This window comes from Aegilops tauschii, chromosome 3 (assembly GCF_002575655.3).
Source record: "Aegilops tauschii subsp. strangulata cultivar AL8/78 chromosome 3, Aet v6.0, whole genome shotgun sequence".
Lineage (NCBI taxonomy): Eukaryota > Viridiplantae > Streptophyta > Magnoliopsida > Poales > Poaceae > Aegilops > Aegilops tauschii.
Genome location: NC_053037.3, coordinates 566,824,066 through 566,843,313, shown reverse-complemented (window position 1 = coordinate 566,843,313; position 19,248 = coordinate 566,824,066). Strand labels below are relative to the sequence as shown.

The 19,248-nt window shown below is 56.7% G+C and overlaps 2 protein-coding genes across 2 annotated transcripts; both read left to right on the top strand.

Moving 5' to 3' along the window:
* Positions 1–5,262: 5,262 nt before the first annotated feature.
* Positions 5,263–7,622, top strand: LOC141020678 (uncharacterized). Its single transcript, XM_073495606.1, has 3 exons — positions 5,263–5,638; positions 5,725–6,776; positions 7,263–7,622. The coding sequence occupies exons 1-3, from the start codon at positions 5,263–5,265 to the stop codon at positions 7,620–7,622; spliced, it is 1,788 nt and encodes a 595-aa protein (XP_073351707.1).
* A 4,280-nt stretch (positions 7,623–11,902) lies between these two features.
* Positions 11,903–12,406, top strand: LOC141020677 (uncharacterized). The gene has a single exon (XM_073495605.1). The coding sequence runs from the start codon at positions 11,903–11,905 to the stop codon at positions 12,404–12,406; it is 504 nt and encodes a 167-aa protein (XP_073351706.1).
* Positions 12,407–19,248: the final 6,842 nt, after the last annotated feature.

Below are 19,248 nucleotides of genomic sequence, written 5' to 3'. Positions count from 1 at the left end.
TGAGATGGCCCTATGACAATACATGTAAAGCACACCTAAACCTAATCATCGTGTCATAAATCGAGACATGAGTAGCAACTGAGATTGACATTATTCTTGAGCAGCCCTCCATGTACCATATACATCTATGTTCATTGTTGTAACATAGGAAATCATATATCACAATTTACAAAAAGTCTAGAAGAACATAGCATAGCATTCTCAAATGCAGATTGCTCCCCGCTTGAGCTACCATACTTTGTTGGATTTACGACAGACCCCAACAACAGTAGGATGGAAAAAAAAACAAACCTTAATTCATCTATGGTACTGTTCAAAAAATCATCCGATTCAATGAAAAATCATCCGATTTATCACTACTCGGGGGGTGATCGACCGATAAGATTATATGGACATAATTATACTTCATCCGTTCCTAAATATTTGTCTTTTTAGAGATTTCAAATGGACTATCACATACGGATGTATATAGACATATTTATGAGTGTAGATTCACTCATTTTGCTCCGTATGTAGTCACTTGTTGAAATCTCTAGAAAGACAAATATTTAGGAACAGAGGGAGTAGAAGGCATGAAAAAATAGCGAGATAATAGATGAGTGTTAGGAATGGAGCCATAGTGGAATTAGGAACAGCCATTTAAGAATCAAATGTTGAGAGGGTTTGAGAGAGAGGTACCATCAGAGAGAAATCCAAATTTATCTGAGCGCTATGTAGCACGGCAAGCTTAATTTCAGAGATTTAACGGCGATTAAGATAAGGGAGTAGTTACCTGCTGAAATGGCAAGGACCTGGGCGCCATCAATGGAAAGATAGGAGTATTATTGTAAGTTTGTAACCCTGTATTGCATCTGACCAGTACATCTTTATAGTCAAACAATATCATCACCGCAGCCCCAAACACATTTATTGTCCTTTGTGTAATCATAGGTCTCAGTAGTTTCTTCTCAACTGCAATGTAAGTTTTTATGAATAATAACTAATTAAACCAAGACTTTAGGTTTCTACTGAGACTTCAAGTTAACTACTATGCGTGCCACATCATTAGGGTGGAAGTATTGGGAGTTCCTTTTGCGAAACTTAGGTTGCGAATTCATCCGACCACAAGGTAATGGACTGCCGCGATCCCCTCAAGTGCTGCGCGTGCCTTGGCAATGGTCACCGCGCTGCAGACTGCCGCCTCCTCTCATCAGCCCCTCCCACCATGGCGTCCCATCCCCATCCCAATGACCACATCCCGCCGCCATCCACCCCACCAGCGCTTCCCGGTCACCCCCACTAGTAGAAAATGGAGCTTTATTACCGGTTCGTAAGGGCCTTTAATGCCGGTTCTGCAACCGGCGCTAAAGGGTGGAGACTAAAGGCCCCCCCCTTTAGTACCGGTTCGGCACGAACCGTCACTAAAGGCCCACCACGTGGCGTGAGTTCGCGCCGTGGTATGGGGGACCTTTAGTACCGCTTGGTAACATCAACCGGTATTAAAGATTTTTTTAAAAAAAAATTGGAAAAAGAATTGAATTTTTTATTTTCTGAATTATTTGATGATTTAGTCTCTAATCATCCCTCTTAACTGCTCAAGTATGGATCACTGATTTCAAATAGTCTAACTTCCCGGCCGGTCATCCATCCTCTCACTACCCCAGCCTGAGCACGCTTAACTTTAGAGTTCTATTCCCCCTACTTTTCAAGTCTACACTTGAAATTTTCCTGACAAATGTAAGCTGTCAATCATATTAACCCTCAGGAGTTTAGCTTGAGCATTAGGTCACACGTTTCACCGTTTGAGTTTGAAACTATTATTCTAAAAAAAGTAATTATTTAGTAACACTAATATTTCTTGAATAAGTAGTTTGACTAGATTTGACCAAAATTCAAAAAACTAAAATAATTATTTAGTAACACTAATATTCTTGAATAATTATTTAGTAACACTAATATTCTTGAATAATTATTTAGTAACACTAATATTTCTTGAATAAGTAGTTTGACCACAGTTTGACCAAAATTCAAAAAAACTGAAATTTGAGCATATCTTTTTTTTCTTTTAGAATTTAAGAATTCTAAAAATTTGCAAACACCGGCACTAAAGGGGCTCATGGGGCTCCGGCCTGACGCCAGCCTGCCACCACCCCTTTAGTATCGGTTCGTGGCACGAACTGGTACTAAAGGTTCAACACGAACCGGCACTAATGCATAGCTCTTCGAACCGGCACTAATGGTCACATTAGTGCCGGCTCAAATACAACTGGGACTAATGAGTTGAACATTTGACCCTTTTTCTACTAGTGCCCCCACCCCTTCGCCCCCGGCCCCGTCCCCGTCCCACCATACTTGCCAATCACCCCCAGAGCGAAGATGACACCACAGACTCGGACGCGCCGCCGTGCAGCCGCCGCCCAGAGCAGCTCGACGTCTACATGCCTCCGGTGGACATGCGGGACTACGAGCGCTACGGCTTCGCTTACGTCGACCCCGAGGCGACGTCCCCTGGGCCTCTGGTCCGCTCTGCGCTCCTGGCTCAGATTCCCCTAGGCATGGAGGCGCGGACGGCGCAGAGCTCCCATGGCACCGCGCTCGTCCTTTTCCGTTCTGCGGTGGCTCGCGAGTTTGCTGTGGATGAGAGCCCGTTCCCGGTCCAGGAACACAATGTGTACTTCGAGCGGCACGAGGAGGCGCCAAACCAGCTCCGTTTCACCCACCGTGGATATGCGGCGCTGGCCCTAATTGGCTTCCGCATCGAGTACTGGAACAGGCCACATATACGCGCCTCGGTGGGTGGAATGGGCAACCCATGGAGATCTCGGAGATATGCTTGTCCGGCGGCGACTATGCTGCGGTTCTCATGATGATCAAGTACGAGCGCTACCTCACCATCCCTCAAGAGTCAAGACCTCAACGTCAAGAACTCCGACGGGCTCTACACTGTGGTCGAGGTCCAGCGCGTCCGTCGCTGGCCTATCGATGGCGCGGTGCCTCCGCATCCACCGCCGCCCGCCCCGCACGGCGGCGGCGGCGGCCCTGGCGGGCCCCCCGGTGGCTGTGGCGGCAGCGGCCCGAGCCATGGATCGCGTGGTGTGTCCTGGACTTGGCATCACGGCTCCACTAGCCCGTGCAACTATGCCCGCGGTGCTGCTGCCTGCGTCCGGCTCCGGTGCGCCTCGCCACCGCTCCATCCCCGACGAGGCCTGCTACCAGATTGATGTGTCTGCCGACGACGCTTCTGTGGAGGCTCCCCCGTTCTCTGCCATTTCCCCCGGCGGGGTCTCGCGCATCGAGGACATACAGATCGCTGTGTGTGATGGCGCCTTCCACCTCCTCGTCAAGGGCCCCGGTGGGCTGGGCTACTTCCGTGTCCCACAGGGGCTGGTCCGCTCCTCAGTCCATGGGCCGCGCGGCCTCGCGCATATCAACTTCGTCTCCGGCATAGTCGGTGTGATCAACAAGATCACCGTGGAGAGGGGCGTGATTAGGGCTGGACGTACGAGCGAGCATTTTAGCTCGGCTCGAAGGTCGTTCTAGCTCGGCCCGACTGGGCTCGGCCCGACAACTAAAAAGGATGAGCCGAGCTGGAAATATAGGCCCGTTCAGCGACCGAGCCGAGCCTGTTTTCGCTCGCTCCAGCTCGGTGGCCCATTTCGTCGAACACTCAAATTTTAAGATTCCGTAGCCCAGCGCTACACGAGCATGCCAAGCCCAATACAAAGCAAACCGTTGTTCTCTGACCTACACGAGCAGCACGCACCCACGCACCCCATCCAGCACCATCCCCGCCGCCGCCGCCGGCCGCACACATCGGTCGCCCCAGCCTCCCTCCTTGCAATCTCTTCTTCTTCCCGACGCCATCCATCGATCTGCCATTCTCTTTCCAAGCAAGTTGAGGAGGGGCTGACGTTGCGGCGGCGCTGGGCAACATGCCGCACGGGCACCTGGGGCAGGACAACGCGACCACGCTGGACGCCGCGCCTACGCATGCCGTCGTCGGCGCGCACGCACGCACGCCGGTGCTCGCGCGCTACCCACCCACGTCCTTCTCTGCTCCTAGTCCTCCCCAACGTCGGCCGCTGCGTTCCCGAAGCTGTGCCGCCACACTGTGCACGTCACTTGCCGTCCCGTCACGAGCCGCTCGGGTTGTACCGAGTCAGTGAAAAAACGAGCCGAGCCACCCATATGCAGCTCGTTGGTTTCACGAGCCGAGCCGCTCTAGAGCGAGCTAAAGCGTGGCTCGGACCTAACTCGGCTCGGCTCGGCTCGGCTCGTGTCCAGCCCGAGGCGTGATGACGGACATGGTGGTGGACTTGCTTGTGGATCCTATTGTCGCGGATGACCCGCTGGTGTTTGCGCCATCACGTCTTGGTGGCGCGGGCACGACCGTAGACCCCGTGGTGCCGGTGGCGCCATCCCCACCTGCTCCTGAAGCTCCTGTTGCCCCGCTACGCTGCTCGCGTGTGCGCGTCCGGGCTGATGCCCCCACGCGTGCCAGCGCGCGTCTACGCAGCCAGGGTCCGTCCCTGCGGGCGACTGTTCTTGAGCGCGCTGTCATGCTGAAAGCTGCCCAACGCGGCGACGGTCCGCCGGTTCAGCCCGGCGCCCTGCATCTCTTCGCGGAGCTAGAGGTCAAGTCTGCTGCCGGGGCGTGCAATCTCCCCGCGACTGCGACTGACGCGGTCATTGCTGCTTTCCGGGTGCCGCCTGCTCTCCCATGATCAGTACCCCCGCACGCGTACGCTCCAAGTCTGCCTCTTTGTTCTGCGTTGGTCTGTTTGGTTGCGATCCAATTTTGTTCTTGTGGCACCAGGCTGGTCGGCGACCCTACGTCGCATTTTGGGCGTCCCTTGTGGATCGCAGATCCCCCCGTGCTAGTGTGTGTGTGCGCGCTTCTATGTACATGCATGTAGGTGTGCGTTCTTGTACCTTGGGTCTGTGGCCTGCGTCTCACCGCTCGTTGTGGTTTGAATTTGTAGTCCGTGGTGTTGTTTCAGTGTACTTATGGTTGTGAACCCCCTGAAGAAGCTCTCCCTTTGTACCTGGAATGTAGGTGGTCTTAATGACCCAGTCAAATGCCTCGATGTGAAGAAAAACCTCGACGCTCAACCTCTTCACATCGTTTGCCTCCAGGAATCTAAGTTGACTCATGTGCCTCGGCAGAAAGCAGCCTCCTTCCTTCCACCGGGTTTTTCGTCGGTGTCCTTCAAAGCTTCGGAGGGCGCCTCCGGCGGTCTGGTGACTGCCTGGAGTGATGGCATGGTCACCCACCGTCGGGACATGGAGCTCGCCTTCACTCTGACCTCATTCTTCGAGTTCGCCGCCGACGCCGCTCCGTTCGCCGTGACAAATGTTTATGCCCCGTGCACCCCTGAGCGGCGCCCCGAGTTCCTTGCTGAAATTCGCACTATTGCTAGAACGTGTGTTCTGCCGTGGATCCTGGTTGGTGACTTTAACCTTGCTCGCTGCCCCGATGAAAAGAATTCCCCCAACTTCGACGCGGGTGCGGCTGCGGCGTTTAATCTAGCCATCGAAGACTTGTCCCTGCAAGATCTCCCGCTCGTGGACCGTCGCTTCACCTGGTCAAATTGTAGGGCCGATCCGACTCTCGTCCGCCTCGACCGTGCACTGATCAACCTCGAGTGGAGCTCCTGCTGTTTAACACAACCCTTCGCTCCGCCACCCGCACTACGTCGGATCATGTCCCGCTCGTTGTGGAGGCCGTCTCTCACGCGCCGGCAGGTTCGCTCTTCAGGCATGAGCGTTGTTGGGCCTTCTCCGAGGACTACCGCACTCTCATCCGCAACGTCTGGGCTCGGCCCCAGAACCGGAGAGGGCGTGTTGCACAACGGCTCTCCCGCTCGCTTAAGTGGGCTAGGTGCGCACCCAAGAAGTGGGCCAGGGCGCGGAAGCGCCCCGGTGAGGTGGTCTCTAACTGTCGAGCTGTTATTGAGCTCCTGGATTTAACGGAGGAGGTCCGCGCCCTCTCAACCCCTGAGCTGCTCCTGCGAGCATTTGTTAAGGAACGTATTTCAGAGGAGCACAAGAGGCTTGACTTCTACTGGCGGCAGCGGTATGCTTACCGACTCTGCAAGTTGGGGGACGGCAACGCTTCTTTTTTCCACGCTGGCGCCTCTGCCCGTCTTTGGAAAAATCAAATCCAGGTCTTGCATTCTGATGGGGTCGCTCACATCAATCATGGCGACAAGGCCCGGCTACTGTCGGATTTCTACACGTCTGTTCTGGGCACTACCGTTCCTTCCTCTTGGGGCTTTGACCCTCGTATGTACTTGGAACGCGTGCCCCACCTTGACGAGTTAGAAAAACCTTACACCTTGGAGGAGCTGAAGGTTGCGGTCTGGTCTATGCGTGCGCGTGCGACCAGTAGCCCGGGTCCGGATGGGTTTGGCCCCGCTTTCTTGAAAACCTTCTGGGACACAGTCGCGCACGATCTACTGGACTTCTTGAATGATTTTTATTCTGGTGTAGCAGACTTGGATGGCGTTAACCGTGCTTTCATCACCCTGCTGCCAAAATGCGACGTGGTGCTCTCCGCGGGCGGGTTCCAGCCCATTTCCCTCCAGAATTGTGTCATGAAGATTATCTCCCGGATCTTGACCACGCGGCTGCAAAAGTTTATTGAGCTCCTGGTGTCCTTTGAACAATCTGGTTTTATTGCCGGGAGATGCATCACCGATAACTTCCTGTATGCTGCCGATTTGGTTCAGAGCTGTAGTCTCCGCAAAACACCCACGATCGCCTTGAAGTTGGATTTCAAGAAGGCCTTTGATTCAGTTAGTTGGGAAGGGCTAGATCCGATTATGCAGGCACGTGGCTTTGGTGACCGTTGGCGCTCTTGGATCCGAAATATCCTCGGCACCGGTAAGACTGCGGTGTTGCTGAATGGAGTGCCCGGTAGATGGATTCAGTGTAAAAACGGGTTGCGCCAGGGGGACTCGTTGTCGCCTTTCCTCTTCTTGATCGTTGCAGACCTTCTCCACAAGTTGATTGTCAGGGATGCATCCCCGTCTAGGTTGCTACATCCGCTTGTCGATGATTTGCCGTGTCCTGTTATTCAATATGCAGATGACACTCTCATATTGGTCCATGCTAAACAGGGGTAGCTCGCGTGGCTCAAGTCTATTTTGGATACATTCTCTGCTGCTACGGGGCTGTCTATCAACTTCCACAAAAGCACCTTCGTTCCGGTTAGCGTTGACCCCGCTCGTGCCACTCTCCTGGCTGCGGGGCTTGGCTGCCCGCTGTCAATGTTCCCACAGACATACCTCGGCCTACGTCTCTCCGATGCGAAGCTGCCCGCTAGCGCCCTGGACTTTTTGCCGATCAAGATCGAGCGGCGCATCCCCGGATGGCGCACCCGTTTCCTCGACCGGGGGGGTCCTTTGACACTCACCTCTGTGGTGCTCTCTGCGATCCCTACTCATGCCATGTCGGTGCTCCCCCTCTCTACGGCATTGTGGCCAAGGTGGACCGCCCCCGTAGGGCCATGTTCTGGAAAGGAGCGAGTGAGTGCTCTGGAGGTGATTGTCAGGTTGCCTGGCAGGACGCCTGTCGGCTCCGCTCAGAAGGGGGGCTTGGCTTTGTGGATATTGGCGTCCAGAATACCTGCCTCCTTCTAGTGACAGTCCATAAAATCTTCAGTGGTGCACTTAACCCGTGGACCGTTTGGGTTCGCCGTTGGTACATGTGTGATCATCCGTCACCCTCAACCCCAACTTGGAGAGCCTTTGCCTCACTTGTCCCTCTATATCATTTGCTTACATCAATGAGGGTTGGCAACGGCGAGCACACCTCCCTCTGGCATGACAACTGGACCTTGCTGGGTCATTTGGCGGCTGCTCTCCCCGCGGCTTATTCACACTGTCTCCGCCCCGAAGCAACCCTGGGGGACTTTGGTCGGTTTGGTGCTGATGCAATCCCCGTGCACGATCGTTTGTCCAGAACTGCAGGATTGGAACTTTGCTTGCTTCGATCGGCCCTCGATCGTGTGCAGTTCTCCGAGGGGGGTGATGAGCGAATTCTAGCATGGGTGAGTGTCTACAGTTCAAGGCGAGCGCGGTGTACCGTATGATCAAGCTTTTCGGATGTGAGCTCCCCCTGCATGACCTCAATTAGGATGGCTTCATGCCCATCAAAGTCAAAGTGTCTGTCTGGGTTCTTCGACACGGTAACACTCGTACGCGGGGCTTCCTGCGTTAGATAGGCTTCCTCGAACATGATGACTACCCCTTTTGCCCCGGCCAGGCTGAGACGATCATGCACCTGTTCTTCGAGTGTCCCCGCTTGCATCCGATGTGGGAGCGCGTTCTCGGCCGCAGCAGTATGCCCGTCGATTGTTGGGTCGATTTTGTTTGGCGTGCCTTCACCGCCTGCCACCCCTCCTGGGCTCGTCCGTTTCTAAGCACGGCGATGTTGTGTCCTTTGGGTCATCTGGAAGACCCGGAGCCGGATGGTGTTCGATAACATTCGGAGCTCCGATCTTGACTTGCGGCATTCGGTCCAGGAGCACCTCCGGTTGTGGGTGGTCCAGGCCCCCTCCCGCGTTGACTGTGCCCCGTTACTGCTGTGGTGTGAATCTATCTGTAGCTGATTCCCCCCTTCTCTCTCGTCTCTCTCCCTCTCTCTCTTTCTCTCTCTGCTCCACGGAGCTATGTAATCACAGATCTGAATGTCTTTATTAATACAAAAATGAGTTCAGGTGGGCGATCGCCCCCCATTGACTGCTCAAAAAAATATGTACTCCAAGCATCCGACCAGCAGGATCCGATTCCCTACGCAAGAGAACTACACAACCCGAGGTCCAAGGATAACATGTTGTAGTAGGAGTAATACAGGGATCATACATGTTGCCACGTTGGAAATTCACGCAAAGTTAAATCCAACGGTAGTGGTCTCAGGAGGAGTTTCTTCTCAACTGTACCAAAACGTGTTGTCTTTATGTTTCTACCGAAACTTTAATCCCGACTTTAAATTAACTACTGAAGCGATCCAAGAAATGAACACAGTTGTCAGATTGACGATCCAATATTGAGACATACCGTCTGTGTACACCGACGGCGATGGCGAGCGTGGAGCGACGACAGGATCGTCGGGCGCCAATAGCTGCTTCGCGTCCCACTGGTTCTTTTGTACCTAAGTGCGCACAGATTTTTTTTTTTAAAAGGAGGATGACCCCCGGCCTCTGCATCTGGGAGATGCATACGGCCACTTTATTGATTATTCTCGAGGACCGTACAAAGTATTACAACAATGTGTCTGAATCCATCATCTTGGCAACATATGCCGCTACTCCTATCCAATATGATGAGGGGGTGCTAGCTGGGCCACTACCCAAACCACTCACCTAAGCCTAACATCAAAAGCCGGAAGCCGAAACTCATTCGGAACCCCCAGCCGAGCCACATACCTGGTCTGGGGCACAATCCGGTCAGACGCACTTGTGTGTCGTCGCCGCCATCTTCCACAGGTCCGTCTTCAGATCATATTGAGGCTTCTACCTTGTCTGGCCACTCTGCCATCGACGTCCCCATGACGCCAGACAGCTTCCTCCTCCTGCACGAGTCCATCTCCGCGCATCAGACGCCGAGTCTCCACAGCACCATGCCGCCGAGATCCGCCACCATCAATGTGAAAGATGAAGCACCGCTCCACCAAAGTCGCCGTCCTCTAGTCCCTCGAGCCCGTGTGCACCTCCAAGAATGACGCCCCCAGGGGGGAAACGATACCAGAGAGCCGCCGTCATCCGGTCTACTGATCTAGGGTTTCCCCCGGAGGTAGCAGAGAGTGGCCTTGAACTTCTCCACGACGATGCCTTCAGGAAGGGAACGACGCAGACAGCGTCGCCATCGCCGGCCTTGGCAATAGCCAATAGCAGGTTTTCACCCAGATCTGATCGAAGACCTCCATCTCTCGTGCATGGGTCGCCGCCATCCTTGCCGGGATCTGGAAGATCCCGCAAGCCAGATCTCAGCAGGGAGAAGCCCCCCCCCCCCACCGCGACCCGCCGGCCGAGCAGGGGAGGCCGAGGCCGCGCCCACAGGAACAGATGATGAATCCATGCCCGCGCCGCCGCCCCGGAGTCAGCCCCGCGCGCCAAGAGGCGAGAACCACCACCATGACGCCCGCCGCACCGCCGCCAGGAGCTCATCGCCGACCACTCCGCAGCACGCCGTGCCGCCGCACCCGCCAACCAGTCCGGCACCCAGGCCCGGCGGATCTGGCCCGCGCCTGAGCACCCGCGCGAGGGGACGAAGGAAGCCCCGCCGCCGCCTGCGCAGACCGGGCTTCGCCCGGCCGCGCCCTCCAGCGGCGGCGAGGGGAGTAGGGAGGGAGAGGGGGCCGAGCGGAGGAGATCGGGGGGCCCTCCCCGGTCGCCTCGCGGGTGGCGGCGCGGGAGGGATAACTCTTTACCATCAACTCAGCCATGTGGTGAGGGTGATGTGCAGAGTGGCGTACCATGTGGTGATGCAGTCGATGGACTAGGCCATGGCCAATGCGGGCGGGCAGTCGCTGAACACTGCCAGGTGGAGGAGGGAGACGCCACAGGCGGTGGCTGCGCTAGAGGTGGCGCCTCCCACTGACGAACGGCTGGTTGAAGAAGCTTCCAGCCTCCTCCTCCTCCTCCTCCTTGAGACCTTGTACCAGCAGGTCGCTCTATTGGTTATAGGGGATTCAACCCCATCTGTTATTCCTACATTAATTTAGTGGGGAGTGGAAGAAGAAGAAATAGAGTTGGGGGAGTTAATTGGGGACACTGACTTGGCCATGGCACCGCAGCCGCCGAGCCGGTTAGGCAACTATCTTTTGCGTGGGCACTCAAAAAGAGCCATGTAAGGGAAACAGACTAATTGGTTGCTCTTTGCAAACTGAATGATGACATGGTATAAAGCTGATGTGGACAATGAGCATGATGAGAAAGAATAGATAGTAACGGGGGATTAATTTTTTAAAAATGTAAGATTACTTTAGTGTCTACTCACTCAATCACGTTTACGTCACTATCACAGAAGCTGGACTTATTGCAATTGCGTATATATGCACGCATCATTGGAACACCTTCCTTGCCGTGTCGCTCACTACCCAGCTTTCCATCTCGCGCATCAGTTCCTTCTGAATCCACATCGGTCCCTGCGCGAACTCACAGTACAGCTTCTCAAGAAGCAGAGCGTTGCGGAGCAAGAACATGGCCAGCATCCTCTGCACCCTGCCGCCTTGGTAATGCACCAGGTTGATCATTCTTGTTGAGTATATATTTTGTATCGTACGTGTATTGCAGTTGTGGCCTACCTGTTAGTCTTATATAGTTAAGGTAGAGGCCTTTCCTTGTAATATATATACGTGTACCAGCACCTTATCAATGCATCATCGTTGTATTGCAAATTATCTCTCTACATGGTATCAGACTCTTCGGTCTAACCCTAGGGTCAGCTGCCGCCGCCACGCCTCCACGTGCCGCCGCCGCCGTACCCCATCACCGCACGTGCCGCCGCCGTGCCCCTCTCTCTCCTTTCCCGCCCCGCCGCAGCTGTGCTTGCTTCCGCTCGTTTCCCGATTGATATCGCCGCCCGCCAAGTCGCGCGCCCCATCGATCCAGCCGCCCGCCAAGTTGCGCACGTGCCTCCCTGCTGCTCGCTCTCCTACCGCGCGCCTCGCTCCACGCCAACCACGCCACCCCGCGCGCGTACCTTCCTGCCGCTCGCTTTCCTGCCGCGCGCCTAGCTCCACGCCAGCCGAGCCGCCCTTCGCTTCCCAGGTCCCAGCCGAGCCGCCCGCATCCCGCCCGACCGCTGCTTCCCTGCATCGCTGTCCCGCAGCCGCACCACCTGCCGCTGCTACCGCCTCCTCTCTACTCCACAAAACCCTAACCCTAGCCGTCCCTTCGCACCCGCACGTCGCCGCCATGTCGTGGCCCTCCTCTCCCGGCTCCTCCACGACTCACTCGTCCAACCCCTTCGCTGGCCCCGAGCCCTCCGCCGCCGCCATCCGTGACCTCAATATTGAGGCGCGGTTCCCTATCCTTCTCGACAGCTCCAGCACGTCGTACTACGCATGGAAGACCTACTTCAACCTTGTCTTCCGCGAGTACTATCTCACCGAGCACATCGACGGTTCCGTGGACAACGCGTACATGCGCGGCGACCCGGAGTGGTCCGCCATCGAGGCCACGATCATCCGTTGGTTCTACCAGATGGTCTCGAAGGACATCTTCCACACTGTCGTCGCCGAGGACGACGACGCCTGCACAGTGTGGGGCAAGATCAACTCGCTCTTCACCGACAACAAACTTCAGCGCCTTGTTTTCTTGCAGCAGGAGTTCTTCGGTTGTCACCAGGACAACTCCACCATCGATGAGTACTACATGAGGCTCAAGATGCTCGCCGACGAGCTTCGCGATCGGCGCTAAGGTCTCTGACGACCTCATGCTGACCACCCTCACCGCCGGTCTCAATGAGGACTTCGGCAACGCGACGTCCAACCTCACCCTGCTGCCACAACCCACCTTCCAGCGCGTTGTCGCATACCTCAAACTTGAGGAGCGCTGGATGACGAAGCTGAAGCAGCGGGTCCAGCACACCGCCCTCGCCGCCGGTACCACCCGCGGCGGCCCCGCTCCTCCGGCAGCCCCCCGTCCGCCCCGCCACCCGCGCCCACCGGCAACTACCCGCCGCCGCCCGCGCCCCCCGCGCCTTCCCAGCAGCCGCAAGGTGGCGGGGGCCGGCGCAAGCGGTGGGGTGGCGGAGGCCGCCGTCAGCAGCAGCCGCAGCAGCAGCAGGCGCCAGGTACAGGGGCGCCCCGCTTCCAGCAGCCGCCCCCGCCGTGGGCCGCCGGGCAGAACCCGTGGACGGGCGTCGTCCACGCCTATCATATGCCCGTCCCACGAGCTCCTGCACCGGGTCTCTTTGGCCCTCGTCCCGCGGGCCACCAGGCGTTCGTCGGTGCCACCTACCAGCCCTAAGGTGCCCCGCTCGCGCCGCCACCCCTCGGTGGCTACGGCGCACCCGCCCAGGCGCCGCCCTATGGAGGTCAGCTACCACCGCCGGCACCTGCACCATGGGACCCCGCCCTCCTTGCCGCCCTACACTCGGCGCCGTCGCCGAGCACCTATGGCGGTGGAGGCGACTAGTACATGGACTCGGGTGCTACTGCGCACATGACAGCTCATCCCGGTAACCTTTCCTCCTCCACTCCTGTTCACACTCCCACTCGCATCACCGTTGGTAACGGTTCCTCTTTACCCATCACCCATGTCGGTAGCACTAGTTTTCCTTCTAGTTCCACACCTATCACTATGTCTAACGTTCTTGTTTCATCTGACTTAGTCACTAGCTTAGTCTCTGTTCGTAGTCTTACTCGTGAGAATCCTCTTACTGTTGAATTTGACGGTGTTGGCTTTTCTGTGAAGGACGCCCGTACCCGGATGGTGCTTCACCGATGTGATAGTCCTGACGAGCTCTATCCCGTGCACGCCGGCGCCTCCACTTCCACACCCGTCGCTCTCTCCGCTGGTGTCGACCTTTGGCATGCTTTCTTGGGCCACCCCAACCCGGCAGTTTTGCGTCAGATTCTTAGGAGTTTTTCTTTCTCATGTAATAAGCTCGACGAGCATACTTGTGAGGCTTGTCGTTTGGGCAAGCACGTGCGTCTTCCCTTTAGTGCGTCTACTTCAGTGTCCACTTTTTCCGTTTCAGTTGATTCATAGTGATGTTTGGACGTCTCCCGTTGCGAGTAACACGGGCTATCTATACTATTTGGTGATTTTAGATGATTATTCTCATTATGTGTGGACTTTTCCTCTTCGTCGTAAATCCGATGCTTTAGCCACACTCACCACCTTTTATTCCTACGTCACCACTCAGTTCGGTCGCCCCATACTTGCACTCCAAACTGATAACGGAAAAGAGTTTGACAACGTCGCTCTTCGCTCACTTCTCGCCTCTCACGGCACCACCTTCCGTCTGACTTGCCTCTACACTTTCTAGCAGAACGGCCGCGCCGAGCGCATTCTCCGCACTTTTAATGACTGCGTTCGCACGTTGGTCTTTCACGCTAACGTGCCCGCTCGGTTCTGGCCGGATGCTCTCGCCACCGCCTCTCTCTTAGTCAACATTCGTCTGTGTCGTACCCAGTGGAACTACACCCCTCACCACCTTCTTTTCGGTACACCACCATCCTATGATGGTCTTCGCATATTTGGGTGTCTCTGTTATCCTAGCACCGCGTCCACCACGCCACACAAGCTTGCACCCCCGCTCCGTCCCATGCATCTTTCTTGGCTACCCTCCCAACACTAAAGGTTACCGGTGCTATGATCCTGTCACTCATCGTGTGTACACCTCGAGGCACATGTACTTCGTCGAGACGGTGTTCCCTTTTTTTCAGGTTCCTCCGGCCGCGGCTCCCTCGGCCCCCGCGCCCCCTACTTGGGGCGATGCGCGGCGGCTCCCCCGACCCGGCGCCTTCTGCCGCCCCCTCCCGGGTTCTCGACTCGCTCACCTGAGGTTGAGTCCGACCGGGCCCCTGGGTCCCCGGCTCCCTCGCCCGAGGTTGAGCCAACAGGCACCCCACCCGCCACCCCCGGCGACACTACTCCTGCGACGGGCTCGACCTCGACCTCGCCCGTCGCCTCCTCTGCGGCTGGCTCGGCTGGCGCCGTCGCGGCCCCTGACGCCGCGGCCCCCGCCGCCGTGGGCGCCCCTGTTGTGGCTGCGACCCCCGCCGCCGCGGTGGCCCTCGCTGCCGCGGCACCCGCCGGCCCGGTCACCCGTGCCCGTGCAGGTGTGCATCGGCCGAGCACGTGCTACTCCTCCGACGAGTATGCGTGCGCTGCCTCGACATCGACGCCATCACCCATCCCCAACTCCGCTCGTGCCGCCCTTCGGGATCCCCATTGGCTGGCTGCGATGCAGGAGGAGTTCGATGCCCTTCAGCGCAACCGCACGTGGCAGCTTGTTACGCGACCCCTCCGTGCCAACATCATCTCTGGAAAGTGGGTGTTTCGCCACAAGACGGTTCTCTCGAGCGCTACAAGGCTCGATGGGTGGTTCGTGGTTTTCGGCAGCGTGCGGGTGTGGACTTCACCGACACCTTTGCCCCGGTTGTGAAACCGGGCACGATCTGCGCCGTCCTTCAGCTGGCCGTCTCGCGCGCCTGGCCTGTGCATCAGTTGGACGTTTCCAACGCCTTCTTGCACGGTCATCTCGCCGAGCAGGTGTTCTATGAGCAGCCTACTGGTTTCGTCGATGCCGAGCACCCCGACTTTGTGTGCTTGCTTTCCCGCTCTCTTTACGGGTTGAAGCAGGCGCCTCGGGCTTGCGTATCGCAGCCTTCCTGCAGTCTCTGGGCTTTCGGTCCACTCGCTCCGATGCCTCACTCTTTGTGTATCATCAGGGAGCTGACACTGCATATCTACTGCTCTACGTCGACGACATCATCCTCACGGCATCTGCCCCGATCTCCTTCAGCGGCTGACTGCTCGTCTTCATGATGAGTTCGCCCTCAAGGACTTGGGCCCCCTGCACTACTTTCTCGGCATCGAGGTGATCCGCCGGGCTGACGGTTTCTTTCTGCATTAGCAGAAGTACGCCCACGAGCTTCTTGAGCATGCCGGTATGCTTAATTGCAAGCCGGCACCCACCCCCGTCGACACGAAGGCGAAGGTCTCTGCTTTGGAGGGGTCTCTCGCATCCGATGGAGCGTTTTATCGCTCTATCGTCGGTGCTTTACAGTACTTGACGCTGACTCGCCCCGACCTGCAGTACGCTGTTCAGCAGGTGTGCCTTCATATGCACGCCCCGCGTGACGCTCACTGGACTCTGGTGAAGCGTATTCTCCGTTACATACGCGGCACCATATCCTTGGGACTCACCCTGACGGCCTCTGCCTCCACCGACCTCGTGGCCTACTCGGATGCTGACTGGGCTGGCTGCCCCGACACGCGACGCTCTACGTCAGGCTACTGCGTCTACCTTGGGCCCTCGTTGATCTCTTGGTCATCGAAGCGGCAGCCCACGGTCTCCCGCTCCAGCGCCGAGGCAGAGTATCGCGCCGTGGCTAATGCCGGGGCCGAGTGCTCTTGGATACGTCAGCTGCTTCAGGAGTTGCTTTGTGACGTTCACAAGGCCACTCTTGTCTACCGCGATAACGTCAGCGCGGTCTACCTCTCCGCCAACCCGGTGCACCATCGACGGACGAAGCATATTGAGCTCGATATTCACTTCGTGCGCGAGCAGGTTGCCCTTGGCCGTGTTCGGGTTCTCTACGTGCCGATGACGCAACAGTTTGCTGATTTGATGACTAAGGGATTGCCTACTCCTGTTTTCGAGGAGTTCCGGTCCAGTCTCTGTGTCTCCAGCGACGCTTCGACTGCGGGGGGTGTTGAGTATATATTTTGTATGCACGTGTATTGCAGTTGTGGCCCACCTCCTAGTATTGAATAGTTGAGGTAGAGGCCTTCCCTTGTAATATATATACATGCACCAGCACCCTATCAATGCATCATCATTGTATTGTAAATTATCTCTCTACACTTCTCACCCGGCTCCTCAGGCAGGGCGCGATCGGTACGCTCGCCCTCAGCGCGTTGTCTAGGCTGTCGTACAGGTTGTAGTGAAGATGGTGAGCGTCGAGGAGCTCCACTCTTTTGCGGTCCCGGAAGTAGTGCTGATGGCGCCCCTCATGGTGTGTTTCCGGAGGTGGTGGTTCAAAGAAGAGGGTCAGGCGCTCAAGGTTCGGAGCTTGCTCGAGAATTGTGTTTGTCGAGGCGACAAGGACATGGCCAGGGTCGTTGTGTAACGCACGCCCGTTTAGCTGGAGGTAGCGGAGGCCCGGGAACGCGGGAAGCTCCACAAAGCAGGAGCCCATGCAAACGGAGGACAGGTGAAGGTATTTCGCCAACGTGAACTGTTGCAGGAAGGAACCGAGCATGGCAAACTGTTCTCGTGACGATGCCTCATCGACGCAGACTGCGCAAATGTCGAGTTTGCATGACGTGATGGACGGAAAACCACCGCCCCCCGGCACGGTGAGAAACGATTTGCCTGGGACACCGCCACGGTACTCCAAAGATCGAAGCTCTGTCGGGTCGACGGTGACGGTGGCAAGCTTGTGGGTTGTGGCAGCACCGGATTGTAAGCCCGCGGAGACGCGTGTTGTCGAGGAGGGAGAGCGTGGTCACCGTGGCACAGGCCTCCAGCGTCAAATCAGCGAGCAATGTGCACGCGGAGATGAGCCTCTGCACGTGCTCCTCCTCGTCGGGGACGTGGGTGAGGTGGAGAGCTCTGAGCGCCGCCAGTCTGATGGTCGCCGGCGGGCAGAGCCTGCAGGAGCCAAGACAGAGTGCTCGCAACGCGGTGGAGGAGAAGAGCTGCCCGGGGACGGTGTACACTGCAGGCGGCAGCTGCCAGTATTGTGGAGCCGACTCGTCGGCGCTAGAGGCGACATCGTCGTTCTCATCGATAGCCTCGGGAGCAACGGGAGTCTCGCCGACGTCCTCGTCTGAGCTAGCAGCGTGGTCCTTGTCTGAGCCAGCGGCGTCGTGGATGGGGTCAGGTCGGAGGCAGACGGGGACGCGGCGGAGGCGGAGGTGGACCTGGAGCTCTGGGCCGGCATGCATCAAGGCGCCGGTGACCCACTGGTCCACCGTGGAGGCGTCGCCGCCGGCGTAACTTTCCAAGGCGACGCGGAGCGCGCGCAGCGGCACCGGTGCGGCAGCGGGGAACGGACGGCGGCTGCGGGCGCAGAGGGCCTTCTGGACGACGAGGTTGAAGGGCGGCGGCGGATTGGGGTCGTAGTATCCACCGTTATGGTCGTAGTCGGGGACGGGCTTTTCCGGCTCCTCCAGGGCGACGGTGTGGACGCTGGCGAAGATGTCGCGCCACCGCGACGAGAGGGCAGCGGCGCGCGCGGCCTCCTTGGTGCCGAGGAAGCAGAGGATGTGGCCGAGCACGCTGTCGCCTAGCTTGCTCAGGCGGTCCTCACGAGCCTGTCTGGCGTGGCCGGCGGTCTGCCGATGATCCATCGCGCGGCGTCGGCGTGCGATCTGCGGATCTGCCAAGGTTTATGTCTTGCGTGGGGACCAGGACAGGGTACAAATAACCGACGTACGTTGCCTTCCGATACGTATACGAGTTCGTGTAGAGATGCTTAACGTGTCAAAAAAGAAGTGTCCACGCAACAACAGAAAAAGAGTAGGTACCTAAGCGCATACAAGTGTTCAAGCAATGTACTGATTTCATGCCCATAATATTTTTGAGGGAACTACGGCGGGCAAAGCCAGCCTGAACACTTTATTAATTTTGGGGTTTTACAGAGAGAATGTACAAAGAAGGTGGGGAGGGGGAGAGGAAGGAGAAAACAAAAGAAACTCTATGCTACATCTAGCTGGGACAACATGATCCCCCAATCGAGCAAGATTTGCTTTCGAGCAGCTTTAACACACCTACTGGACCAAAGAAAAATGTCTTGAGCAGCACGTCGCAGGACAAGACCTACGGATGCATCTTCGTTTCTCAAGACTTTAGCGTTTCGTCTTTTCCATAAGCTCCAGAGGAGAGCTATAATAACCGTGTTGCGAACCTTGCATTAAGGTTGAGGCCCAGGTAAATCTTCTATGGAGGCGCAGCCGTCAGGGTTGACGTTAAGAGAGTCAACCGCCGACCAGACATCGGCGGCAGCAGAACAGTGGAGAAGCATGTGGGCCGTCGCTTCTGTGGTCGTGCAGAAAGGGCATAGGTCGGAGTCTGTCAAATTCCATCGGAATCGGCGCTAGTTGGTGAACAACCTGCAACGGTTAGTCGCATAGTTCTTCCCCCAGATAAAATCTGCGAACAGATCCTCCGGTCTAGAAGAGAAAGCAGATTCATAAGCATAAGCAACAGACAGGGGCTTGTCATTGACCCTACATAATCTTTCATCCGGTGCGTGCGGCATTAAGATAACAGAGGCTAGCAGGTCCCGCATGGATTGTAGTTCGGACGAAGCGGCGTTGGACAAGCGTGGTTGTAGCGAAAGACGTAGGTCAGCAGCAGAGAGCACGAACGCGACAGAGGCATTAGGTTTGGTGGTGTGAGAGAAGAGGCACGGAAAGCGAACATCGAGGGTGACTAGGCCGATCCATTGATCAAGCCAGAAAGCGGTAGAGACGCTATTACCAAGTCTGACATGGGTGATCGACTGGAAAAAGGAGAGGCCGAAAGTTAGGTCTTTCCAGACGTTAGTGTGCATTCTAGAGCAGTCACCGATATAGTG

What these genes read in the sequence shown, in the direction of transcription:
- LOC141020678 (XM_073495606.1), top strand. Translation starts at nt 5,263, where the DNA reads ATGGAGCTCGCCTTCACTCTGACCTCATTCTTCGAGTTCGCCGCCGAC. An exon ending in CCTCGAGTGGAGCTCCTGCT is followed by an intron (nt 5,639 to 5,724) that starts GTTTAACACAAC and finishes ACGCGCCGGCAG; the next exon opens with GTTCGCTCTTCAGGCATGAG. An exon ending in TCAAGAAGGCCTTTGATTCA is followed by an intron (nt 6,777 to 7,262) that starts GTTAGTTGGGAA and finishes ATGTTCCCACAG; the next exon opens with ACATACCTCGGCCTACGTCT.
- LOC141020677 (XM_073495605.1), top strand. Translation starts at nt 11,903, where the DNA reads ATGTCGTGGCCCTCCTCTCCCGGCTCCTCCACGACTCACTCGTCCAAC.